Source organism: Lissotriton vulgaris, chromosome 6 (genome assembly GCF_964263255.1).
Source record: "Lissotriton vulgaris chromosome 6, aLisVul1.2, whole genome shotgun sequence".
Classification (NCBI taxonomy): Eukaryota; Metazoa; Chordata; class Amphibia; order Caudata; family Salamandridae; genus Lissotriton; species Lissotriton vulgaris.
In genome coordinates this window covers 1791688853-1791716271 of record NC_141694.1, presented here as the reverse complement: position 1 = coordinate 1791716271, position 27419 = coordinate 1791688853, and the positions used below count along the sequence as shown (strand labels likewise).

The 27419-nt window shown below is 43.8% G+C and overlaps 1 protein-coding gene across 1 annotated transcript in view; it reads right to left on the bottom strand.

Moving 5' to 3' along the window:
- The window catches only part of CLU (clusterin), a 170120-nt gene that overhangs the window by 61113 nt on the left and 81588 nt on the right, over positions 1 to 27419 (bottom strand). Inside the window, exons 3-4 of the mRNA XM_086928054.1 lie at positions 24838 to 24986; positions 8420 to 8590 (exon numbers count right to left, since the gene is read on the bottom strand). Of these exons, the coding sequence (XP_086784180.1) occupies positions 8420 to 8590; positions 24838 to 24986 (320 nt within the window). The remainder of the gene's footprint in view (positions 1 to 8419; positions 8591 to 24837; positions 24987 to 27419) is intronic.

The window sequence follows — 27419 nt, the reverse complement described above, 5'->3', positions numbered from 1 at the left end:
GGATCAAATACGCAACATGATTACTCTATCATTCCAAGAAGGTCATGTCCCGAAAAACTGGAAATCTGCCCAGGTAATACCATTAAAAAAGAAACCTAACATTCCCATTACTCAACTTCAAAACTTAAGGCCAATTTCGCTTCTCCCTTTCTGTGCCAAAATCATAGAAAAAGTGGCCAATCTTCAACTTATGGAGTTCTTAGAGAAGGAATCGCTCCTCCACCCTTCTCAGTCAGGGTTCCGATCGGGACATTCAACCGAATCAGCTGTTCTATATTCTACCGAACAGATTCGGAAGATAGTGGATGAGGGAGAGACAGCAGCGTTGGTCCTACTGGACTTGAGTGCAGCGTTTGATACCGTGCTGCACTCAACGCTGCTGTCTCGGCTCTCAGACATGGGAGTAAAAGGCCCAGCTCTCACCTGGTTCCAATCTTACCTCACTGACAGAACTTTCCAACTTCACTGCCCACCCTTTAAGTCATCTCCTCGCAATGTGAGCCATGGGGTTCCACAGGGCTCTAGCTTGAGCCCTACTCTATTCAACATATACATGGAGCCCCTGGCACACATTGTGGAGGAATTTGGGGTGGGCATTGTCAGCTATGCCGACGACACCCAGTTGGTGTTCAAAATAACGCCAGACAATAGAGACTCAGCTGCCAACTTCTCTAACTGTATGCTATCAATAGTGACGTGGATGAACACCAACTGTCTCAGTTTAAACGGAGATAAAACTGAGGTATTGATAGTAGGGAAAAATGCCTCTGTTTGGTCCCAGGCTTGGTGGCCTAGCGAACTAGGAGAACTACCGCTGCCAGTGGAGACAGTGAAAAACCATTGTCCATGCAGTAATATCCCCTCATTTGGACTATGGCAATGTTCTCCTACTCGGTGTAAATCAAAAGGGGCTGCACCAGCTACAATGCATACAGAACTCAGCAGCACGACTGGTGCTCGGTCTCCCTCGAAGATCATCTACGAAACATGCGCTTGCCAAGCTTCACTGGCTCCCTATCAAAGAGAGAATTATATTCAAGACTCTATGCTATGCACACCGCATTGCTCAAAACAAAGGCCCTGGCTATCTGAGAGATCCTATTACCATCCATAGGCCGATCAGAGACCTAAGATTGTCGGGCATGATGCTATTTAAAATCCCCCGCATCACAAAAGCTAAGATGGGCGGAAAATCCTTCCGCTACCTGGCCACCAAATTCTGGAATGCTCTGCCTATCCATCTGCGGATGGAACCATCTGAAATGAGTTTCAGAGCTAAACTTAAAACTCACTTATTTCCCAGATACTAAACCTTAGCTCCCAGGGTTCTTGCTCTTTTTGATGGGTTGGCATTTGCAGTCAGCGCGGGGACACACAGTCTTGTGCAGCCAGGCGCTTAATAAATGCTTATTATTATTATTAGAAAGAGAGAGAGAAGGCGGCGGAGGAGATTAAAAATGACCGTGCCTTGGAGGAAAAGAAATTGCTTTTGGCTCATGAGTTGAGCACGAGGGAACTGGATATCAAGGCCAAGCAGGTGGATTCCAGTTGAAATGGTGGCAGCGCACAGCCAGTGCCAGGGGGTAAAGTATATATTCCCAAGGACTTAGTACAGAACTACAGTAGGAGTGAGGACATATATGCCTGGTTTACTTCTTATGAAATTGCATTAGGAATTAATATTGTGCCTCAACAGCATTGGGGGCGGGCCTGTGGAAACATTTTGAGGCTTCTGGGAGGAGTGCTCTAGAGCCCTTAGAGTTAGCAGGTGCCATGTCCTACCCCAATATGAAGGAGGCCCTATGTCGCAGGTATGGACTTACTCCAGAGCAGTACAGACTGCAGTTTAGAAACTCTAAGAAGAAAGAGTCTGAGACTTGGATGGAGTGTGTGAATTTGTACTCGCGTGCACTAGAAGGTTGGATGAAGGGCAGCAAAGTAACTGATTATAAGCTAACCCAGGGGCTGCTGGAGGGCTCAATAACCCCGAGCGCCAACATCTTGGAAACTTCTTCCTTGATGCTGGCCCTGACCTTGTCAGCTACCCTGTAAAATTTCTGTTTTACAGGCAGACTATCTCCAGTGTCTACATCATGGACGCAGAACAGGGAGGCAAACTGACCCAACTCCTGGCGACAGTCCCTCTGCTGTTCTGGGGTCAGGGTGGGCGAGAGGATCACACCATCCACTTACCCGTCTTGCTACTTGGCTGCCAGGAGGTCAGGGAGAGGATCACTGTCCTCGTCCCCTCCAGCATCTGTAGTCATGAGCATAGTCACTTCAGACCTCTCAAAGTGGGTTTGAGGCGGTTCACATGCAAGACTCTCAGGGGCTGCCTGGGAGTCTTCAAGTTAACCAGATAGGTTACTTCACTCTTGCGCTCCACCACCTCATATGGCCCAGTCCACTTGTCTTAGAGCGCACAAGGCTCCACTGGCGCCATCACCCACACTTTCTGCCCAGGTTGAAATTCGACCAGAGTGGTATTCTGGTCATACCATCTTTTCATTTCTTGCTGGCTAGCTTCCAGGTTCTCCTGAGCGAGCTTCCTGAAGCTTTATATCCGGTTGCGGATGGCCAGCACATAGCTGAACACATCCTGGTGGGTTTTCCCACGGGATTTCTCCCACCCCTCCTTCACCAGTGTGAGAGGTTGTTGTTAGTGATGCCTTGTCTGTGTACTGTCTGCTAGGTAATGACCTGGAGAGTTCTCCATGGAAGGATGTAGAACACAGAACTCATTTGGAGATGTTGGGTTTGCCTGCATGGATCAGTGTGACCACACGTGCTAGGGCAGCCAGTAGGGGTGATTCAGCAGTAATGGAACCTTAAACAGTGGCCCATAGACCTGCCAGGAGAGGAAAAGGCAGGGGGTGTGGGAAACCAGCCCCAGCCGTTCCCAGAGTCCAGGAAGGGGCAGAACCTGAGGGGGATGCCCTGGAACCTACAGGGGAACAGGTGGCCGAACTGGGCGACCTACCTGAGCTGGCCCATTGGCAGCAAGAAGGTGGGCCCTCCAGGGAGGAATTCTGCAAGGACCTTCCCTTTCTGTGCACATTGGGCACCCCTATGGAAGGCCCAGGGTACCCCCCTGGGCAGGGTGCAGTGTATGGGAAAGGTAGAGCATGTACTAGTGCAGGTGACATGCTCTGGTAGTGAATGGCAGACATTTTCGTTTTTCACTATTTTAAGGCTACCTTGCCCATAGGCTATCATGGGGAATGCTGGCTAAAGTGGCTACCAGCATATCTTCCCATAGGAGCAAGGTAGGACATAAATGTCTGGTATCCTGAACTCAGAATTTAATAACATATCTTTTAGGAAAGGTGGTTTTTAACTCCAGTTTGAGAACAACACTTTTAGAAAGTTGCTGTTCTCTTATCTGACCTTTCTGTGTTTCTTGGCCTGTTTGTGAATTGACTGTCTGGTCTGAGAGTGACAGAGGCTGGGAGCCCCCAAGAGGCTGGCTGAGTCAGCCCTAGGCTGAATGACTGCATCTGCATCTTGAGTGGTGGGAGGGGATAGCACCTGAGCCTGAATAGGGCTGTGCCTGCCTTCTACAATGCTGGATCCACCTCCTGCTGGGCGGCTGGCGACCCTGCCCCTCACTCTGAAAGGAAAGGAGAAGCCAGGAAAACAAAGTGCTCAAGGAACACCCAGAACTGGTTCAGACAGGGCTCAGAGCCCTCCTGCACAAAGGGTACAAAGACTTTTAGGGGTACAAGTACAACCCCTGACAACAGAAAATGTGATCATCCTGGAATCAAGAAGGAACCTCTGCCAAGGAGAAAGCTGAAACTGAAGAAGGAAGTCTGTCCTGCTGTTGCTCTGCTGGACTGACCTGCTGTTGCTTTGCTGCCATGGAAAGGGGGGAAGGACTTTGTGCTGAGTCCACTTGCTTGAAGGAATCTCCAAGGGCCTGAGAAGAGCTGGCTCCCTGTTAGGAAGTCCCAGGAACAAAAGGACTTCATCCCAGCTTCCCTGAACTCTACTGAGAGAGTTCTGTCCTCCTGGAGTGTCAGGCCCATGTGTGGTGCCTCTGGAAGTTGTACCTGTGTTGGGAAGCTGGAAACCAAGATTTGATAGACTTTGCTACAGAACATTTATCGCAAACCCGGCGAGTGAGAAAATTCCCGCTGCTACGGAGGCCGAGATTGTCGCAGAGCCTGTCGCCGCTGCCCGGAGACGTCGCATCCTTCGTTAGCAGGAAGATTTCCGCCGCTGCGAACATCGTCGCAGAGCCTGTCATCACTGGGTGAGATCACCGCATCACGTCGCTTTGAGAATCGTCGCAGAGCCATCGCATCGAGGAGCTGCGAGAGGAAGATCGCCGCTGGACCGTGCATCTTCGCCATGGAGATCGTCGCAGCACCCGAGAATCATCGCATCGTGCCTTTGCGAGCATTTTTTCACTACGGAACGTCCTCACCGGAATCCATACAAGTCATCGCTTCCTCCCCATACAGACCGGATTCGTCGCTACACGCCGCTACATCCAGCGGAATTGTCGCTAACGCCTCCCCAGGGTCTCAGGAGTAACGCATCACTTGTTTTCCACCGCACCAGCTTCTGTTTTAGAACTTTGTTGCATTTCCAGGAACTGTTGGCTAAACGTGACGCAACTGTGAACTTTTCACGCAACTGTGGATTATTGTAACGCTAACATGAGGAATTCTTTTGCAACCATATTCTTGAACTGTGTATGTTGGATTTTTGTCGTTTTGGTCTTGTGTAGTTTAGATTAAATACCTTTATTTTACTAAACTGTTGTGGAGTCAGTTTGTGGTGTACTCACTGTGTTACTGTGAGTTTTGGTACAAATACTTTACACATTGCCTTTGATAAGCCTGACTGCTTGTGCCAAGCTACCAAATGGGTGAGCAGAGGTTATCTAAAGAGTGTTTCCTCCTTACCCTGACTAGAAGCAAGGGTCCCTATTTGGACGGGAGTACTTACCTCTGCCAACTAGAGACCCCCAGTTCTAACAATGGGTCTGCAAAAAAACAACTTCAGTGGAGACGGCCAAGAATACTCAACCTCTGGGTCTGAAAGCAGCAGAAAACACCTATAAGGTCACACAAAAGGCATCTGACGTGCTGCTGATGACCCAATGGTTAAGTTAAAAAAATAATCAATAATCAAGCTCCAGGTAGGGAAGATTGTATACATTTGCCCTGCCAAGCTCCACGTTCAACAATATACAGGCTCCCACTTCTGGCGAAACTGCTGCTGCACCGGGTAAACTCTTAATGCCTCCTCAAGCATCCTGCACTGCATCAGATCACTCTTCTAAGGAAGCTGTGGAGGCAAAAATCGGTGAAATGGGAGTCCACGTCTTGCTGCTCAGACAAGACTTAAGAAATGCTTAATTACTGAATGTGTTCACAGAGAACGTATGCAGAAACTACCTCCTGAACCCGTGCCATGGTCTATAATAGCTGGCTTCCCCAATTATAAGGCAAAGGGTGACATGTAAATGTCGCTGGCCAAGCTCAAGGTTATTTTATAATCTTATGCCTTTTTCTTTGAAACTCCAAAGGAAACATAAGAATGGGTGGAGGAGAGGCCTGATTTAAGACTGAGTAGGCTCTCCATGGGTCAGGAGACTGGCCCACTACACAGCAGATCCATTTGCTCTAAGGAGAAATGAAACACTTGAAGTGGAGTGGAATTATTCATTTTGGGGCACATGCAGCAATAATTTTACCGGTCAAAAACAGGCTGATTCGCAGAATCGGCCCGTTTGCAACCAGTAAAATGCCTTTTCCGATGCATCAAAGGCATTGTATTCGCAAAATAGGGAATCGCAATTTTTGTGATGACCTAATTTGCGAATGCATTTAGGGAATCGCAATGTATGATTCCCTAAATGCTATGCAGGTAGCATTTCCAAAATGTGACTTTGCATTTAGGAATCACAAATTACCATCAATTTCAAGTTGATGGTAATTTGTGAATCCTTTGAAAAATGCAGAAAAGTGCATTTTTCAAAGTCCCATGTGGGCAACACACATGCCCTTAGGGCATTTGTGAGTGCCACATGTACACACTTACTTTTTTTGGGGGTGCATTAGGGGGCCTTATGCCCTTGCAATTGCAGTTGTAATTTGCGATTACCAATTTGGTAATCGCAAATTGAGTATGAATTCCATAGTAGTGAATCGCAATTTGCGATTTGCTGTCAGGGAATGTTAAGGATTTGCAAAAATATTTGCGAATCCTTCATGCATAGGCATTTGCGATTATCAAATAGCGAATCCTTAAAATTCGCTACTTGGAAATCGCAAATGATTACCTTGATGCATGTGCCCCTTTATTTTTATGCAAGAATTTTTATAAAGCATGAACAAGACCATTTCTGGTATCAGAGCGCTGTACAAAGGTAAACTAACAGAACACACGCAAAAGGAATACATAGAATCAGAGGGTGCTAACACGAGCAAAAGTATTTCGGGTAACTGGCATTGTAATGCAGTATACGTGTAAGTTGTTATGAAAGGAAGATCAACAAGGATCATAATTGGTAAGGTCATAAAGATAAACTATAGAATGCCACGCATGGGAAGCTAAAGTGGAGAAGTTACCCGGATCAACGGTATTAACAACGGTAAGGTTGAGAGGTATTGCATCAGAAAGGAAGGAAACTATTCACTAATAACATTTTACGTCTTTTTTGAAGAGTTTTATTGGAGGGTTGGTCCTGGTCTCCGGAGGAAAATAGATCCAGATTTGAAGGTCAGTCTGGGGAAGGCTCGCTTGTAGGTTCTCTTTTTGTTGATTTTTTGGGGTTTCAGCAGAAGAGAGCTTGTGCTACAAGACAATATGTTCCCACCTCATAGAACCAGTTTCTGGACCAGCTGGCAGGGAGTGTTGTGGTGAAGAACGTTATTGATCATGCAAGCAATTTTTAGATGAATCCTTGCCTCATAAGGTAGCTAGTTCAATGTTTGTACGACATGGGTGATATGATCACTTTTTTGAGCCTATGATGACCCAAGCCACCACATTTGGGATAGCCTTCAGAGGTGCATTGAACCACTGTTTTGAGATCTGCTGTGGGAAGGAAAGGTTTTAGTTTACTTAGTGTGTAAAGTTGTTTATTGGCCACTCTGCTGGAGGCGCTGATGTGGTTCTGCATGGAGAGGTTGTTGCCCAGTATAATTCCCAGGGATTTTGTTGATTCAATGATATGTGGGGTACAGTTCAAGGCTGTAAGATATGGGAGCCAATCTTTGATGTTATAAGTGGTATTGAGTGAAGAGATTAAGAGGAATTCAGTTTTGAGTGTCTTACGTTTGAGGTGGTTACGAGGCAACCAAAGTTGTGTTTTTGGTAAGGTGTTGTTGAGGGTTCCAATGTCTTCAGGTGAGGCAATTTTTATGAAAAGTTGCGTATCATCAGCATACATATGGTAGATGTTGAAGAAATTGAGTATTTCGGTTGGGGGTTCCATGTACAGGTTCAACAGGATTGGGGGAAAGGGGTGAACATCGGGGTACACCAATTGTGACTGGTGTCTGATAGGATAGGGTGTGGTATATCAGGACTCTGAGATCTGCTTTGTAGAAACGAGGAGAACCATCTCATAACAGTACTGGAGAGGCTCTAGAGCTTGCAAGGTAGTCCACCCCCAAATGTCTCAAGAGCAAGATTGAAGTGGGGGATACCTTCTCCAAACAGTGTGCTCAAGTAGACTAATCAGAACACCTTGTGAGAGAATAATCTGTATATTCTAAGCAGGCTTTGACTACCCAGTTGAAATCAACCCGAAGATAACCTTTTTGAATATTCTGGAGGTTTAGTGATTCTCCCACACCAAGAAAATCTTGTTGAGACTAGGACTGGTCCAAGGTAAAAGACATTGCCCAGCATTATGAAAGTAGACTCCCCCAGCATTATGATATGGAGTGGGGGGGGGGAGTCTGAATAGGTGTTCATCCTTTAATTTATGAGGCCAGAGGACGCCTTCAGAAACATCAGAAAATCTTAGCAATATGGGTGGCATATGGGGAGGGTGAGGCAGACAGCTAATAAACATAACCTAATTTCATAAGGACTTTGGGGCAGACTAATATACATAAATACCAATGACGTGCCACATGTGGGTGCAGGGTGAAGGGAATCCAGGGAAAATGTTAAGCTAAAGGAGTGACTATACTGTTGAACAACAGGAACAAAAATGAGCCTGAAGGTGTAAATGTATATGTTAAGGATTTTTCACCTTATCAGTGTATTAGATAGAATAAATAAATACCAATAAAGTGATTCATTAAAGAAACATTGTAAAAAAGGTATCTCTTTGTCATCCTTGGTTAAAGGAGACCTAGGTGCATTTCTGCACCTCAAAATGACCACGCTAAGCTATGACGTGGTGAGAAAAGGACTTGTACTCATTTGAGCCTATATCGTGAGAACTGACCTGTCGACCAACGAGGCCGGCTCCACTACTGCAGGTCTTGGAGTAGAACCTGACGCATGTCTGCTTCAGGCAGGGCTTGCACTCTTCCCACAACGCCAGCATTGTTTCATTGCACACATTCTGTGTCTCGTTTATTTGTTGCTTTGCCTCCTGCGCCACCTTTAATGCCTCCTGAAAACAAACAGACATGGATTAAACTGGGTATCAAAGAAAAGGAGTAGTTAGAAGTCTATAATACATGGGAGTCTGCTATCCCTATATAAAAACCTGTCTCTAGCTTCATTATTACAGCCAAGTAGTGATGTCTCGAGTCACTTGTGTTTATGAAATGACGTAGCTGCTCAATGGTAATCATTTACAGTTGAATTTTGACGTCGTATGCCTGCAGCCAGAGCCAACAGCCAAGGTGAAAGGTAGGTCACAGAGCATAATTACAATTGCGATTTTAACAACTAAAGAACTGGCCTTTTTTTTCTTCTGATCTGTGAATGAATCATTTAATTGGTGCCCATAAATAAAAATGGTTACAAAAGCAATGCACAATATATCCTTTCAAAACCTTACTTGTTATTACATTGAAACATAGAAGTATCATTTCATTTGATTAGTTTCAGATTAACACAATTAGCAAGGATCAATCCATTAAGATTGTGGGTTTATGTTCCACCTTAAAACAATAGTTGGATTTTATCAATATTGGCTTAGCCCAAGGCTTAACTTTCACTTAGAAGCCGAGGGGCATATTACCAAGGGCCTTATCGCCGCTTTAGCGGGAATTTTTCCCTGCTAAAGCAGCAATAATTTTATCGCCCTATTACCAAGCTGTCCCTAACACCAGTTAGCGACAGCTAGTAGGAGATAGCGATCATCTTGGGGCCCACTTTGCATGTCAGCGATATTTATCGCTAATGACATGCAAAGTGGGCGTGCCAAGATGTTAGTGACTGGAAACAGTCGCTAACATCGCTATCTCCTATTACCTACTTTTGGAAATATTCGAGCTAAGCGCGAATATCTCCAAAAGCTAACGCCTGCCCAGAGCAGTTCTTAGCCATGTTATCCAATGGTAGGTGGATAACATGGCTAAGAGCATCAGCTTGGAAATGCATGAATATCGCTGACTTTTTAGCGATATTCATGCAATTCGGCCGATTTTTATCGCTTTTGAGATAAACCTTGATAATAACAAGGCTCCTAAGCAATAAAAATCGGCGAAGCACGGCGATAAAATTATTGCCGCTAACCAAGCATAGCGATAATTATCGCTTATGCTTGGTAATATGCCCCCTTATGTTTTAATAAAGTGCTGCGTGCGTATTTCAGATCTGGGCACATACAGACAAGGTGGGACAAAGATAATTTATGTGGGTGAAAAGAGGTAACTGTTGCAAGGGATTTCCAGCGGACATTTATGTCTTGTAGTGGCAGGACTGTAAGTCTGATTAACAGGATCTGTTTTAAAATTGATTTATTCAGTGCACAATTTTGACAACACTAGCCTAATTTATCCCTGTAGGAGCTGATTATAATCTGAATGTTACTTTCGGAGGCTTCTATTAAGCTCAGATCTTCTTACCTTGATAGAAGTCTTACTTGTTTCTGGTGCTCGACAGGTACAATATTTCCACATGATTACTCTATGTATGACTTGAGACTCCATTTCGTCTGTCGTGGCCCTGCCCTTCAAGTATATTAATATTGTGCTAAATTTCTGATTGCCTGCTTTGTTTTAAAAGACTGTAGACGTATAACCATTGAAATTCATGTTGTTTTTTAAAATGCCATATATTATTTTGTGCATGTTTCTAGCTAAAATCCACTTACAGTGCAACGCTTCTCCCCCACACCACCCCCCCAGCCACCTATAAAAGCTGTTCCTGCCTCGATGTTCTTTTACTTTGTATTATCCTTGCACAATTCGGTTGGCATTGGCAGGACACAAAGCAGCAAACTGTACCACCGCAGATGGCCATTTTAAAATATGTTCTCTTCTGCACAGTTATTGTTAACTGTTATTGTTAACTGACAGCCAATTATTTTTCCAAGCAGCCAAAGATGATGTATCAATTTTATTCCACTTTAATCTTCCTAATAACGTGTGGATTTCTTCCAGGGTAGATGAATGAACCCAGGGTGTTTACATGCTGAGGACTGGGTGCTTGCATCGAGATTGTAGTAAATAAAGAAAGACGGTCACTAGTCTGCTGCTGTGATTGTGAGGACTCAACGACTTGTTTATAAAGAAAATTGCTCATGAAGACGTAATAGGTGGTTGATTTATAGCTGAACGGAATGTGTTTTGCTCTGACAGGAGTAGCATCTTGGACAGACCTCAGACGATGTAGAAATTAATTTAGCTCGTTGTCGGCCCGGTCCCTAGGTAAGTTGAAATCTTTATCCAAGACCTGGAACGCCCTCCCTACCAGCCTACGACAGACTCAGGACCTGCTGGCCTTCAGAAGACTCCTCAAGACCTGGCTCTTCGATCAGTAGCGCTCCCCCCCACGCCTTGAGACCCTCACAGGTATGTAGCGTGCTTTAGAAATGCAATGATTGATTGATTGTTTGTTAGATTGTGAGCATTAAAATCCCCCAGTTCGGATAATTGGAGAGTAAGACTTCTAATGTCGCAACCAGTTCCCTCATCTGACAATATCGAGAGCTTTCCTTGCAGTTAAAATCCACATTTAACAATAAAATAGCTATTTGCAGCCCGTTCAATTTCAAACCTTGCAGATGCACAGACTGTACCTTATCTGTGCACAGTGGAGATTTTACTGCCTTTAATGCCACAGTCAGACTTCCTTAAATGGAAAGGCCACCGGACGGCATCCCAAATAAATTGTGCTTTTTAGCTAGATGTTTAAATTCCACAAAGCCTGGAATTAACAGTGATGACATGGATCAGGTTTCCTGTAGACTAAGTAGGTCCCCTGTCTGCAGGAATTCAAAAGCAGCACTGTTGTTAAACGTTGTTTGAGCCCAAATGCATTCCAGGATATTATTTTTAAAGCATTATCCACTCCCCATGTTGGTCTATTTGATCCCTTTATGCTAGGAACAATTTGGTTGAAATCCTGCCAAGTTCATCGCCAGCCAGCTCCAATCATTTGTTCCATGTGCATCCTTTACTGCCTCAGTCATTTTGCGCACTATCACGGAATTTTTGGACGTGAAGTGTATTCGCAGATTGGAAAATGTTTTAGGGGCTGCCGCTGGCGTCATACCCCTTAATATGGATTTGCTGGTGGCTGTGTCATTTTGACATTAGATTGTTCCAATAGCATATGCAGATATTTTTCTTCTTCGGGTTCCAGTACATGAATCCACCAGTTCACAAATTGGGCCTTTTCTGCTATGATCATTCGAGCTAAGGCACTGGTTTTCCAAGTAACTATTGTTAAATATTTTGTTGCTTTGTTGTTCAGGGTCTTAAATTGTACTTGTGTTAGATCTTCTGTATTGAAGTGGGTTAACTGTGGAATGGAATGAAAAATTTGCGCCCTGTTAATATATCCTTGCTTCCTCGGGAGCTAAATTTAGGCGTAAATACTGTGATGTTACTCTCTAGTGGGCACATTATCAAGGAACGGCGTTATAATTATCGCCTCTTTAGCGGCAGAAAACTGCCGCTAAAGCGGCGATAATGGGCTTGATAATATGCCGTTGTGAATTCCCATAGAAGCCCAGGTTCTGGTGTGAACATGGGCTTCTATGGGAATTCTCTACGGCATATTATCAAGCCCCTTATCGCCGCTTTAGCGGCAGTTTTCTGCCGCTAAAGAGGCGATAATTATAACGCCGTGCTTGATAATATGCCCGTCGGTTCCTTGTTTCCTGATCCCTGGTCCTTATGTTGACTGCAGGTGTTTTTGAAGCTTGTTTATTTATTGTGATTGGGCTAGTGCGCACCCGCGGTGAACCAATCCCCCATGGTCCCTTCCTGTTTGTGTGATGTGATGTTGAACTTGTATTGTCCTAGGTGGATAATAACCCCTTTTCACCCTGCCTGATTAAATGCCACCCTATAACGTTGCTCCTTCTAATTTCCTCTGGGTTGGGATGGTTGGGCTCCTGTAAGGCTTGATTCTGCCCCTCCTCATTGTGGTCTACCCCAGTACGTGGACTTTTAATTAGCTGCATAATAGGCATCATTGTTATCTGTTCGTTGTCTAAGCTAGTGGTGGACCTCGCTGTTTAGAAGATTGGAAAGAGCTTCAGCGGCACCGGTGTGTTTGATGGGGAAGCCAATTCTGAGACTGCCTTCACAGTTGGAGCTTCTAAACACATTCAAAGCTCCTTTGCTTGCCGGCACTGTTTGTTATTTTTTGCTTACTTCTTCAAACTGTTTTTGGTCTTCTGGATAGGAGATTTCAGGCTCTGTTGTCTCTTCTAATCGCTCTCTAGGCATGTTTGTGCTGAATGAGACTTTGCCCATTTTAGTCATATCTTTTTTAATTTGGTTACAATTCCCTGCTTTCCAATTTGGCATCTGCCATGTGAGAGCATTGATTGCATCCGTCAGTGTTGTGTTTATTGAGGATAGGAGGGAATTTTGTTGAGGGCACCTGAGTTGAGGTGTATACTTGGTAGTACGGGATAGGTGTTAGCAGTCCGAATCCCCCTCTGTCTTGTTATTTTTCCAATCCCAGAGGGGGGAGACTCTGATTGAAATTATAAGACTGCAATGATGGAGGTGCTTGTGTCGAAAACAGGTCATCATAAAAACAGCTGCCTTGACCCTACGAAAGTTCATAAATTTTAACTTCTTTGTTATTAATGATAACTTGCGGGGAGACGAGTGCTGATGATATTTTGATAACATCGGTTTGTTTGTGGCCTATTTCTTACTCTAGGGAATGAATGCATGAATATTAGTCTTCTAAAGCGCAAAGGTAGCCTGGGGGCGATAAGGCACTGCGGGAGGCGCTGTCGAACAGAAATAAAAGTAGGGCTCAGACTGAAGTACCGTTAAAAAGCCAAGTCTTCAGAGCTTTACAGAACAGAGAGTGAGACACTTGTCCAAAAATATCAGCAGGAAGATAATTCCAGAGCCTAGCAGCAGCAATGGAGAAGGCTCTGCCTCCCCATCTAACTCTCTTAAACCTAGGAACTACCAGCAGATTTTTACTGGCTGATTTAAGCTGTTGAGAGGGAACATAGAGCCGAAAAAGCCCTTTCATACCATCTGAGCCTAAGTCATAAAAAGCCTTGTGAGTAAGACAAAGCCTTTAACAAAATTCTTCAATTTGAAGGGAGCCAGTGCAGCTTGCTGAGAGAAACCGAGACTGAGTGGTATTTAGGGAAATCCATCATCAGCCTGGCTAATGCATACTGCACTCGCTGCAGACGACGCACATGGTCCTTAATAATGCCCAAATAAAGGACATTATAGTAGTCCAGTCAGGACAGCACTAAGGCAATAACTGCCTGCTTCTAGAGGCAAAGGAAAGGAAATGGGAAATGTTCCTGATAATCCTAATAATCCCAAAGCAGGTGAACACCTTTCTATTAATCTGCAGGCTCAGAGAGAGAGAATTGTCCACTATGACCCCTAGATTCTTTCCATGTGATACAGGCCAAGGATAAGAACCAAGCGTATCTGCCAACTAAACATTTAGTTGGTTTCCAAAGATCAAGACCTCTGTTTTGTCCCAATTGGGTTTAAAATAGTTCTCAACCATCCAAGAGGAGACTGCCTGCATACAGCTTTTGAAGTTACTGGCCGATTCCCTGATGCTGTGGGTAATAGACACCATGATTTGCGTGTCATCGGCATAGGACAACACCTCCAAACCAACGGATCTGACAACCCTGGCCAGTAGGGCAATATAAATGTTGAAAAAGGGTTGGGCTCAAAGAGGAGCCCTGTGGGACCCCACATAACAGACTGTAGGGAGCCGAGCAAAATGGACCCATTTTCACATTTCGTGCCCGATCGCTAAGGAAGGAGGTAAGTAGCTTGAGGGGCATGTCCCCAAACCCCTATCTCCCTGAGCCGTTCCACCAGTCTCATGGTAGATAGAGTATCAAAGGCTGCAGTAAGGTTAAGAAGAATCAACAGGGTGGTGTGCCCTGCATCAACATGAACACGGATATTATTGATCACTGAGGTTGGTACTGCCTCCGTGCTGTGATTACTTCTAAAACCATGCTGCGAACCATCAAGCAGCTGGTGCTCCTCCAAATACGAGCTGAGGTGAAAATTCAGATGGAACACATGGAGAGACTCCACTGACCAAGTTCTCCATATATGTGGTAATTTGTTCCGCTTCCTTGATGGAGCAAGGTTTCGTACGTACAGAGACTTGCTCGGACTCAATCCTCTCGAATTAACATTTCATGTATTAATCAACATGTTTCGTCTTACTAATAATGCACCACACAACATTTCTAGTATCTAGGGGAAGCTTACCTATGTGCGTTTTTACTATTTGTAACTTGAGTGACCTAATATGGCCGCCGCAATGTGGTAACCTTTCTGCGCATGCGTCTGTCACACTCATGTGACATGATGTACTTTCTGCTTTGGTGGGAAATCTTTGTTTCTGCGCACTAGAGCTAAATATGGATGCTATATGTTTCACATGCGAACCGCTTGCTTTGTTGCTTTCACTAAATTGTTCTTTCTGCCTAATTCCTAATGCTGTAGTTAAAATAAAGTATTGGGAATAGAGTAGAGGTAAGTGGCATACAGTGCATTCATTTATTCTTTGTTCTAAAACTGTTTCTTTTTGACTTTGCTACTATCTCGTAATTTGGGCCTGACATGCATTTCCGAACTCCATCTTGAAAGAAACTGCGTCTGCGCAGAGAAGCTCAAAACCCTGAAGCATTGGCATTGAAACCCGGCCAAGTCCTGACTAGCTAGAAGATGTTCATTAGAACTTTACCTCTTGACCCTTTGGAAGGAAGCTGAAGAAAGTTGTAATATTACATTGTAATTCTTATTGATTATTTCACTGCAGGGTGGAATAAAAGTGCATGGGAAAATAAATTGATGGGAGGGAACGTTAATTTGAATGCAAGTTACCTCATTTTAATATGGACCTCTGCTAGTCTTTTTATCCAATCAAAATTGGAGATTCACACATTTGCAACATTGGGGGGTGGTACACTGCCCTGAAAAATGGTATAACTAGGGTAGGCTTAGCTAGTTAGATTGTCCGACTTGTCTGAATAGCTGACCTGTCACTGACCCAATGCACTCAATAGGTGATCGAGAGCAGAGGTGCTGGCGGAGCACACTGTCATAAGATTCGATAACCCAATCGGGGTTCTGGAAAGGAGTGGGATAACCCAATCGGTGGCTGACTGAAGCTGCAGAGAGGAGTGTGACGATGGCATTGCACTTTAGCCGTGGATGCCGGTCTTAGCCTGAGTTGGTGCTGTCCTGATCCAATTTGGTCCGTACCTGTCCTGAATTCTGGTCGGCACCTTTTCTATCCTGCTGGCACCGGCACTTTGTGGTTCTGTCCTTACTCCAGCCCATGGCCAGGGTTGGTCTTCACACCATTCTAGGTAATTATAATAATTGTGAGTTTGTCATTGTTCTGTTTTCCCATTTTCTAACCCTTCCTTTGTCTCGATGCTTAAAGAAAATCTAGTAATATTTTCATGTCATTTCACTTTGATCATATTCTTTCTTATTGAACAAGCCTTGATCAATTTGTTGAGGACTCTGGCAATTCATTTACATAGATAAAGCGTTTAAACCTTTCCCGAGTCTGTGGTTATTTTATATAGGGAATGTTATTGTTACTACTTTTTCTTGCTAACTCCCTTGATCCCTTAGGACTCTAGGTACCAGTGACTAGGATTGGTAAGTCAAGAGTATAGGTCCTAAAGAAGGTTATATTTCTGATTTAAAGCGAAGGTTTACCTGTTCAAAGTGTGAATGATTTTATGGGCCCAGGTGAGTATGGTAAAACGAGCAGGTGAGCCCGCGCTCTATCACCCTGTTCGACTTCTTGGTGTTACGATAATTGGTCTCCCTGTCCATTTGAAGTCAGTCGAGACAATAAAGAATTATCACTTGGCTGCCATTTCGTGAGAGCTGTCAGCAGAGTGGGCACTACAGTAAAGTACCTGCAAATTGTTGTGCCTTAGGGGACGGGAGGTGCAGCAAGTGCTGACTTACATTGGGCTTGTGTGTCGTTGGCTAGTCCTTGTGTATGACAAGAATTGTTGGTAGATTTTGTAATCCCTGGTCTCCTTTTTGTCTTTTTCGGCCTCTGTCGTAGACTTGCCTGTTTGTATTGACTAAGTAGGCTCTTGCCCTGCAACTTAAAAGGTAGCTTGTAAACCAGCCTCCAAGTGGACTAACAGAACTTACTTTTTTTAATGCTGTTGGACGCTTCTCCCCAGCTTCTTTTGTATTCTAGGTCCTCCTGAGATACAATTAATGATATTAATGTCTTGGTCTTTGAATCCGTGTTTTGGGCTCTTACTAAGTAGTTATATTGGTGGATTGAATTCTGAAGGCGGCCTTACGGAGGTCCTATTTTTCAAATGATTGCCGAATTTTGTGGTGGAGACATCCCATGTACGGACTCAGCGTTGTGCACACCAGGCGCAAGAATGGCAACTGACAGCACAGGCAGGGAGCTCACCCAGACCACAAGCTGCATCCAGACCTAGCTGGGCCACCTCCATGATCTGGGGCTCAACCCAGAACAACACCCACGCTGCTGGGTCTAACTCCACTCCAACCTCGCTGAGCTCCCTCTTCAGCCCTTCTCTCCTCCAAAACAAGTGCCAATGCTTGTGCCAATTGTGGCTCCAGTCAGGCTCGTAAACTTCTTGCTTAATGGGTTAGTGGCCCCGGAGGGTACAAAGTGATGTACTTTTCCCACAACCACAAGATAAAAGACTCACCTATACTCTTATGGTGTCAGAGGGAAACTGTTCTACCAAAGTTCCTTTTGTCCCAAAGTTCCTTTTCTTCCTTATTTTCCCCAGGTTCCAGACAGATTCCAGATGGTAGCAATGGGGGGCAGTGGCAGGGCTGGGCTATAGGCTCAGCACACCCCTGCCTCCTGTGACTCTCAAGACAGGGCTCGGAGAGCAATACTATCAGGGGCTTAGGTCTGGGGAGTGGAGGCCTGCGTGATCTCAGGGCCTTCGGGATTGGGCTCTTACTGTCAGAAGTGGGAGGCGAGATGATGCCAGCTACTTCCGCCTCAGAACGGGTACTGTCGCTGGCCTAGCCTTACTGCCGCTCTTTCCCTTCCCTTGGCCGTCCTCTACTCCCAGCTGCTGGCAATCCCTCGTCTGCAGTCCGCCAACAAGGCCCGTGGGCCCAAAGACGCTGATGTGGCTGGTAGAATCCGATGGGGCCGATGAGGCAGCGGGGTTCTTGAAATTGCGACAAGCTGGTTTCCCAGTTTTCCCGGAGCGAAGAGTTCTCCTCGCAGATCCTCACAGCTTGAAGATCGCATGCAACCTCATGGTTCTGACTCTATTAGCCGAGCAGAGAGCAGTAGGAGTGATTTTCTGATCTTTGTTTCTAAAATGAACAGCAGAAGTAGATATTCATGGTAAAATGTTTATTATTTACATGATATAGATCATTGTAGGAAACAGAATCTGTCTGTTTCTTTACCTTTTGAGCTACAGCATTTTTTTCAGTATCACATTGAACTGATTCTAATATATGTTTTACAACAAATTGCTAACTGTGCTTTTTGGTTGTTTAATTTCACACGACATATTCATCTATACTACTTCTTTTATATGATAGAGAAGGACATCCAAGATTTAAGGGTGATGGTGTGACCGAGTATTATAAGAGATAAAGTACTTCCTCCTGTATGGCATAGCATATTGCAAGTTACCTGGTAGTTCCTTGACTTTATAAAGCTCTGCCTCAAGCATTGTCAGTCTCTAAGACCAGGAACTCCTCAGAGACTTACTATAGCCGTATAATGTACAGCTGGGGGTACTTTATACCATATAGAACTAATTGCCAATTCAGTGAATGACTTACAGTCTTGGAGGCGTCACTGAATTTCTCTGTGTTCACACCAAGCGGCTAAAAAGTATATTAGTCAAGGTGGTCTAATACTTAATGATCATGGGAAATCAATGCTCCATCACTCTCTTTACCCAATAACAGTTATTCATCCTCTGCCCCCTGAGACATCACATATTAGCTAACACGTTGTTTGCTGGGTTGAAGGTGAAATAAACTGATTTTTAGAGGAAGGCTCATCAACCCACCAAACTGTACAATTCAGTCAGGTTTTCAGGCTATATACAATAACTATTAATCAAGAAAAAAATGTGTGATAAATTATAGCGGAAATCTTTACCATGCTTGTTGGACATTCTGCAAACCACACTAAACAATAATATTTCCTCACAATAAGATTCACTGAGAGTATTAAGTGGAACTGTCCCCTCAAGCTGAAAGGTAAAAGTATTTATAGAAGTGCCCCAGTACCTTTTGCCTGATTCCTAGCTACTTGCATAACCTAATAGGGATACAGGGCATATCACCTATATGCAGAAAGTATGTACTTTAACTTCCTTGTAGTAAGTATCTTTGTGTTTAAGTGAATGAGATCAGATGTTTAAAAGGCTTGAAAGTGATTATGTACTACTGTCAAGGCCACAGGAATTATGCAACTTGGATGACTGCGCGTTTTACACATAGTTAAGGATGTGTTTCATGCTCACACAAAATCATCTGCTGCATAGTCTGCAGATTTCAATAAAAAAATGTTCTTTCTAGCTCAAATGGAGCAAAATAAAATACGGGGACTCATGTTGCTGCGTAGTGGCAAGCCCTTTGCAAAGCCTAACTGGTCCCCTATCTATTGCTTATTTCTGTTTTGACTGTTAAACTGGTACTAATTTGCTTTAACCTTTGCCTTGACAGTGTTAACCTATATAAAGATGACAAAATAAGGTAAAACTATCAGAAAATGTACCACATTACACTAAGTAATTTGCTTTTTCTTGCTGCAAATTCAGCCAACCCTGCCATTTAATTTGGTCTTCCCCATCACATGATTATAGAGGCCCGGATTACTTTAAATGTTACAACTGCTCAATTAGGGTGGTCTGAATATTATGGTTTCCATATATATGTTCATATCTCTGTCTAAATGTATTGTTTTGTTCATTTTATTGCTATTGATCCATATTTATTGCATATTCTCTGAAAATGAAGTTGCAACTAGTGCATGTTCATATTTATTTAATGGATGCATGTACATTCCTACAACAAGGAAAATGTTCTTCTATCATTTTGAAAGCCACCATTTAACTCATTTTTGCCAATATGCAGGAGGCTGATTGCATGTAAACCAGATTGACCTTAGTCTGCCCTAATAGGAATAGGTTAGTCCAAACTATTAGGCCATGCATCCTCTAAAAGGGACACCAGCAACCAGGAGACATGTTTTGGTTTTAATGGGCCTTATCTATTAAATGCAGCTTGGCCCTGTTACTTTACAAGTTTATTATCACTGGTTTATAAAGCATTTGGCATCACAAATGATATTGGAGAACTTTCCACAGCATATTTAGTGAGTGTATTTTTAAGCAAAAGCTGAGTATTAGGATTAAGAATACTGTACTCTGCAACAGAACCACAGCATCTAATGGCATAAGGAGTGTCATTGGTATATAGTTAGATTTTATGGATAAGGCAGATGATGAGTAGTGAATATGAATAAGAAACCGACTACACATTGTGTTACCATTAAAAATACTAGACAAAGTGAATATCAACATCAGGGCTCTTTCTGGAAATCTAGAAGAGCACAGATATGCAGATAAGGATTAGTTGAGAATACTTGACAGTTTTAACAGGTGAGATATTAAGCCAAATCTACTCCAATGGTAAGGACTAAGTAGCTGGAATGAACATCATTAATATTTTTGTTATTTCAAATGAAATTTTATTTATGTGTTGACTAAGAACCCTTTTATATAAAATGCACTGACGTAACTACATTTTCAATTATTCTCACTGAAATAAATGTAGGATTAGAGCGCTGAGGGCTAGATCCAGAATTCGCTCCTTAAATCTCTCTGGATTGCCTCGGATAAGGACACAATTTCCCAACAGCCATGATGCTACCCTGCTGTTTAGACATATGAATGGGGTCAGTGTCTTCAAGAAAATGATTCTTGTAGGAAAAAGGAGCCAAAGACATAACAAATCGCCTCAGGAGTGTGGCACAGAGTTTGTATTGGGATTGCAATATGTTTTTATTTCAACTAAATACATTAAAAGTGAGTAAAATGTAATTGAGATTAGGGTTGGATTAGGGCTGGCGTTAGAATGTGGTAGGCTATTAATTAAAAAAACCATTCTGAGATAAGGTATGGGTTAGTTTTAATGAAATGTGTTGTCGTTAATTTAAATATAATATGTAAAAAAGGTAGCATTAAGGTAAGGTATTGAGCTCTGTTGAGGTCACGGTGAAGGAAGGATGAAGTATAGAGGACACAGTAATCCACATTTCAATGAATGATTTGGTGGGAGTAGTAAAGACATGATAAAGTAAAAGCAAAGAGGTACTGGCTAGTAAAGATCAAAGTACAGACATACAATATTTCTATTTTTTCTTAAGGTTTGCCCTTGCATTACTTCAGCGCCTCTGCTACTACCAACCAATCAAAATACCTAGGGGCAGATTTACAAGCCCCTTGCGCCACTTTTGTGTCACTTTTCCCATGGTAAAAATTATGCAAAAGTGGCGCAATGGCCTTGTAAATAAGCCCCCTTACTGCTGGGCAAGCTATGTTAGCAGCTGATCTGTTTCTATTCTCTTCTGATAGACAACAGACCCACATCATAAACAGTTGTGGCTCCTGCATCTTCTTTCAAATTCATTCTTATTTCTTACATAGAGGTCACCTAGAATGTACATGAAATTAAGTTCATTATATTTGTCGTCAGCCTCAAACTCTAAAGCTCCTCAAACAGAGGAGTCAAAGTACAGGTATCCAGTATCAGTTTTCTCTCTTTTCACATTTTCCTTGCCCCTTGTCTCCAATCAGTTTACATATTGCAAATGTGTGTGTTATGCATGTGTGGTGTGTGTTGCGCGTGTGTAATTGACAGTGGATTCTATGATGTGTGGAAGTTTGCATCGCTACTATTGGATTGCAAAACAAAGTTAGTGCTTTCCACATTAGTGAACTCCTTAAAAAAATAACAAAAACAGAAGTGTGGCACTGACACCCATATACACAATTAATATTATTGGACCAGTTGGAGAATGGCCCATAAAATATTGCAGAATTAGCATGTTTTATATTAAAATGACCAACTTTAATTTCTGTATTGTGCAATCACAGGCTGATATGTTGTAGATTAACAACCTGAAAGAATGTTTCCACCAGCCATTACTGCAAACATCCCCCAGGGGTGAAAGGCTGAAGACCATATTCACAGAAGTCAACGAAGCTGTGCGGTATTCACATAACATCACACTGGAATGTCTTGAAAAGTCTGAAATTCTAAAAAGTGGAAAAACTGTCTGGTGACCAATCTAATGGCCATTTTTCACTTCAGTGGCTCGCTACCTGGTAGACAGGCCACCTCATTCCATGACATCATTGACACTGGTTCCAGTCCTGGCCTCCTGTGCGACAGTCTATGGCATTTACTTGTTTGCATTGAACTGATCAAAGTAACACACATGATAGCAATGATTTTCAGGTTATAAATACATAGGCCTTGATTAAGAGTCCGGTGGTCCATCAACCCTCAGACTCACAGGGGCGTGTCGATGGCGGTCGCCCTATTACAACAAGGGCAGTCGGATCGCCATTGCCCCGCTAGGGAAACGCCATTCCCTGGCGGTGATGCTGCGGTCAGGAGGCATTAATATGATTGGCGGGACTTCAGAGAGTTTCCTCTCCGCTATGTAAATGTGTAAATGTAAATTGATACTTGTATAGCGCACTACTCACCCGCAAGGGTCTCAAGGCACTTGTCTGAATACCGCTGTGGAACCCATCCTGGCTTTCCCTGTGAGGCATCCACTCCTGGGCACCCCCAAGGTGGAGGCCAGGCATCCTTAGCATTGTGGGGGCCGTTGTGGAGATTAAGCAAGCTGTTGCCCAGAGTTGCAGAGTGGGACTCCATGATTGGAATAGGCACCGAGGCGAGAATTATCAGGTCAGTGGAATTTTGAGCCCAGGACCAGCCGGGCCGGGGAATTGAACCCTGGTCCCGGGCTAGACCTCTGCATCAGGGTCTGCCGCTCTAACCATTGAGCCACACTTCTCGCTATGGGTTTCATGGCGGTTACATGTGCCTTGTGGATGCACACAGGAGGCCACAACTTTTGACTCATGTGTGCATACACACCAGTTCCAGCATGGCATGGAGTCTACAGCCCATGCCTTGCAAGAAATGTTTTTGGTGTTCCTATTGCAGTGCCCATTATCAGGGCACTGCCGTGGCAATGTCAAAAGCAAAGCCTGCCAGCCAGGAGGAAACTTAAAATCTGGCTTGCGGTCTGACCACAGCTTTAGCGGTGCGGCGACACGGCGGACCCGGCGCTGCACCGCCAAAGTCGTAATCAGGCCCAAAGTTGGAGGTATTGTCCGTGATGACATAGAAACCCTGAGACCGGGTGCTTTGAAATTAGCTCTAAAGGGATGACAGGAGTAACAACCCAGAGGAGCTTCACATAATCTGCATTCATTTTCATTTTTACCTTTTCTTCTAATCACTGAATTTGAGCAAAATAAGCTGTGGCTGCCTGGTAAAAGATGTGGCTGTCATCAACCAATGGTACTGTGCTTTGGCAATGTGCTGTGGTGTATCTGAATGAAATCCAGAGCCAATTGTGCAATGCCAGGCCATCATTCAAGCCCAAATGTTGCTCATGTGTGAGAATCTGCTAGCTAGAGCACACACAAAAAAGGAATAATCCAAATTTAAGATTTGCAGAAAGTGTCTAGGTTGGCAACTAACTCCCAGATCTGGCATGAACTGATTCTTGGACGTAATCTTTTCAAGTTAGGCTAAGTCTTAACAGAATATTGTGGGGTTTTCGGTAGTGCATTTTGTAATGAGCAAAGTAGTTATCTGTAGTACACGTGGCCTCTAAGCATCTCAAATTGGAATATTTAAGAAATAGTTTATTACAATTAGTAAAATGTTGTAAATAAGGCCAGGTAGTCCATAGGCTTTCTTGATGCTCCTTTATTCAGGTAAGATGGTAAGTAAGATATATAAAGGGGAAACCCCACCAGGAGTGGCCTCCTGCCACTCAGCCCACATTCAACTGCCAGACATCCACACAGAACATTCTAACAGGCTCTTGCATCACACATTCTAAGCTGGGCAGCAGGGACAAGTATAACACATCTCCCTCTTTAATTTGATGAACGAGAGAGATGAATAGAAATTGCGGAGAGTAAGTGAGATAACAAGTCACACCACGCAATTTCAACATAAATGTAAAATCAGATAAGATTGGCAATTAACAACTTCACAAACCAATCTCGCAAACTTACATCAATATGACTACCTGGTGTCTGTAGTCCTTTCTTAGTGTTCCTACCTTCTGTAAAAGTTTACTACTGTGAAACAACTTCAAATTCTCATAAATCAGTATTCAAAAATGCTTTTTGTTTATGTTGCCCATCAATACTGTAAGCTTTCTTTCTACATAAACATTTCTTCAATGCACAATTTTCAAGTAACGAAAATCAGTTTTTGCTTCATTTTTCATTCAGAAAAACACATTGCTCAAAGTATTGATTCTGAAAGATAACGACCAGTCTGCAGTCAAGAAATCACCATTTTCACTTCAGCAAAATGATGATCATTACTAAGGGCCGGATTACGAATGCAGTCACCACTCTTGCGGTGGCGCAGCAGTGGTGGCCGCCAGATTACGACTTTCACCGCCGTACTGGCACTGGACTATCGTCTGCACCAGGGAACCACCATTCCTCTGCACGACGGAGGTGCAATGTAATATGCTGAGCCTGCCACAAAAAGGATAGGGGAACAAAGGGGGCCCTAAAGGGCCCCTATCCCCACCGCCATGGGGCTGCATTCAGGGGGGCAGAACAGGTTTCTCCCTGTCTGCTTGTACCCCCATTTCCAGCACGACATGGACTTCAAAGTCCATGCTGTGGGGGAATATTTTTGCCCTTCCTATTGCGGTGCCCTTTTTTCAGGGCAGTGCCATCGGAAAGACAAAAGGACCATCTGCCTGCATGAATTGAACTCGTAATCAGGCGGGCGGTCTTTGAGTGGCTTTGGTGGTGATGTGCCGGTGGACAGCCGGTGCAACACCCCCAATGTCATAATCAGGCCCTTAGAATTGCAAACAGATTTTCTGCATTGAGGAGCATGTTTCCATAGCAGCCATGTTGTTTTGTGTATGTGCCGTGACTAAGCCGGTTCTGCAAGAGGAGCTTGGGATACTCACCTCTTTATTGCGCTTTGTTTCCTCCAGTCTTTCAATGATGGCTTGGTGCTTTGTTCCAGCCTTGTCCTTCAGTTTCTTCATGGATCTCACCCCTTCGAACGCCTGGTTCATCTCATCCATGAAGTATGCATTGGTATCATCTGAAATTTCTGAAAAGGGAACATCTCTAAGTTGATTATGCTTAATCACCATAAAATCACTTCCTCACTTTGTACTGTAGTGCAGAAAGAGTGCAGAGAGCGCTCCAATATTAACATGTAAATATAAAAAATAGCAGATTACATAATAAAATAAGTGATTTGCTTCTATTATGCCTTGGGTGATGAGCAAAATACAGAGAATGCTGTAAGTAGGTATTCGGACAAAATATTGAATAAAATATCGAGACACAGAAATACCAAGGTTTAAATATTGTGATACACAAATAGCATGATTAGCCCTGGGCAAAATTCGTGGAGTACCGCTACATGGAACTCTGCGAAGTGACCTAAAAACATTTTAAGTGCCATATGTTTGTCCTGCGCTGTAAAATCAGTGCAAACAGCACCACACGCAGCGCAAGAAGGCGCAGCTTCTTTCTACTGCTCAATTAGATGTTCTATTCAAGTGGCAGCTGCCTCAATGTGAACCGAAGGTTTCCCAATGCGAGCGGTAGCGACCATCTGTGACCGGCCACATTGAGAAATCTCAACGGGAGGTGGTTGTTAGGATTCAAGCCTTGGGCAGCGCTGCTGGGATACACAGAATGTTAGAACATTGATGCATGATCAAAGACTTCGTTAGTTCACCAAGCATTTACTTTTGTGATGGCCCCTAACTCACATAGGAGGCCGTCTCCACCGTAAGCCGATGCTTGGCTTACTGTTCCTGACACGTGACCACGCCCCACCCCTTGATCCGATCAAGTTCCTGTTTCTCGCTGTATTGCTTTAGACTAACCTTCCTCTTCTTCCTATCTTGATACTCCTTGAGAACATTAGCTGTAATTCCCTTGGAGTCCTGCTTCCTCCTTTGGTTCCGTACCAAGGGAGGATTACTGTTGCCTGACGTTTGCACTGCTGCTCCGCCCTTCCCTATCGGAGCCGGCCATCGCATCACAAAACGTCAGCCGGAAAGCGTGTGCTCCTCTGCTCTGCTCCTTTCCCCTATCGGAGCTGGTCAGAGAGTCGCACTGCCCTTGCTTTTGTTCACGGGCATGTCACGCATGTGTGCATCTGCTCCGCTCCTTCCCCATCGGAGCCGTCCAGCACAACACACCATACTTGCTCTTGTCTCCCTATCGTAACGCGTGTGTGCAGCTGCTCCGCTCCTTCCCAACCGGAGCCAGCCAGCGTGCCACGCCATACATGTTTTTGTCCCCCCAGCTTGAATACGTGCGCGTGCTGCTCCGCTCCTTCTCCCCGCGGAGCCGGCCAGCATGCCAAGTTTGGAGTTTCCTTTTGTTCATAGAATCTAGTAGCGTTGTTGCTCCGCTCAACTGCCATCATTGGGCCGATCAGCTTGCCGTATAGTAATTGCTCTATAGCCTACCTCCACACCTTTTCCCTCCTGTTGAGCTCCCACTCGTAAAACACCCTGTAATTACTGAGTAACCTTGTATTCCCACGTCCCTTCAGTGCTCATTCTCCTGGCAGCCATCTCCAACTTCTCTCTAGACATATCTGTGATATCAGCTATTGTCTGTGATTTTCCATGAGAGACTGGGGCATTTCAGATGGTAAGTGGACTACTTCACTGGAATTGACATGCATTAATGTTCTAATACTTGTTATTTGAAATTAGCCAGTAAGATCAGTTTGTATTTTTATTTTCAGCTCTCTGTTTACCCTGTTCCACACTACAACGTTGCATATTTTTACATCTGGGGAAGAGTGGTGGTCACTCTATGATTTATTCTCCTCAATTTCCTGTGAGTGAGTTACTGTATATTCCTCCGGGAGTTGTTGTCTAGAAGGGTTGGGACCCTCATCTTCGCTCCAGTGGAACCTCACTTGGATCAGGCTGAGATTCAGGTTTTCAGCCGCGACAGTGGTCTGGAATAAGATTTTCCTTGCTCACGCTCGCCAACTTAACGTTAGCGAGCAGGGTAAAGATTCTGCTCTGCTCCGTGGAGTTTTCAGAACTCCACCCGCTACACGGAGTAGTAAAAACTCTGCGAACTCCACGAGCGGAGTGGAATTTCACACCCAGGCCTAATTATGATGCGGGAATATCATTGACAAGAATATCGATTTTCTAAGGCAAGTACAATCGATGTTAAAAATATAAAATTTGTTCATATCATTTATAAAAATATTGTTGTATTTTAGTATATGTTTTAATTGTATGATTTATATTGTTTTTATATTGTTAATGTAGTTTGTCAATTATTTGTTGTTTTTAAATGCAATTTCATAGTTAACTGTAATTTTTGGTGTTGTAGCGGGTTGGTGGGTTTCTAGGGGTACAGGGTGAGAAGTAAATTAAATATAATTAATCAGGAATTAATTTTAATTATAATTAATCATTTAAATGATGATTATGTAAATTGAATATTTAATACATTTAAATGATTTTAATGTAGGTGCAGTTTGTGGTATTTG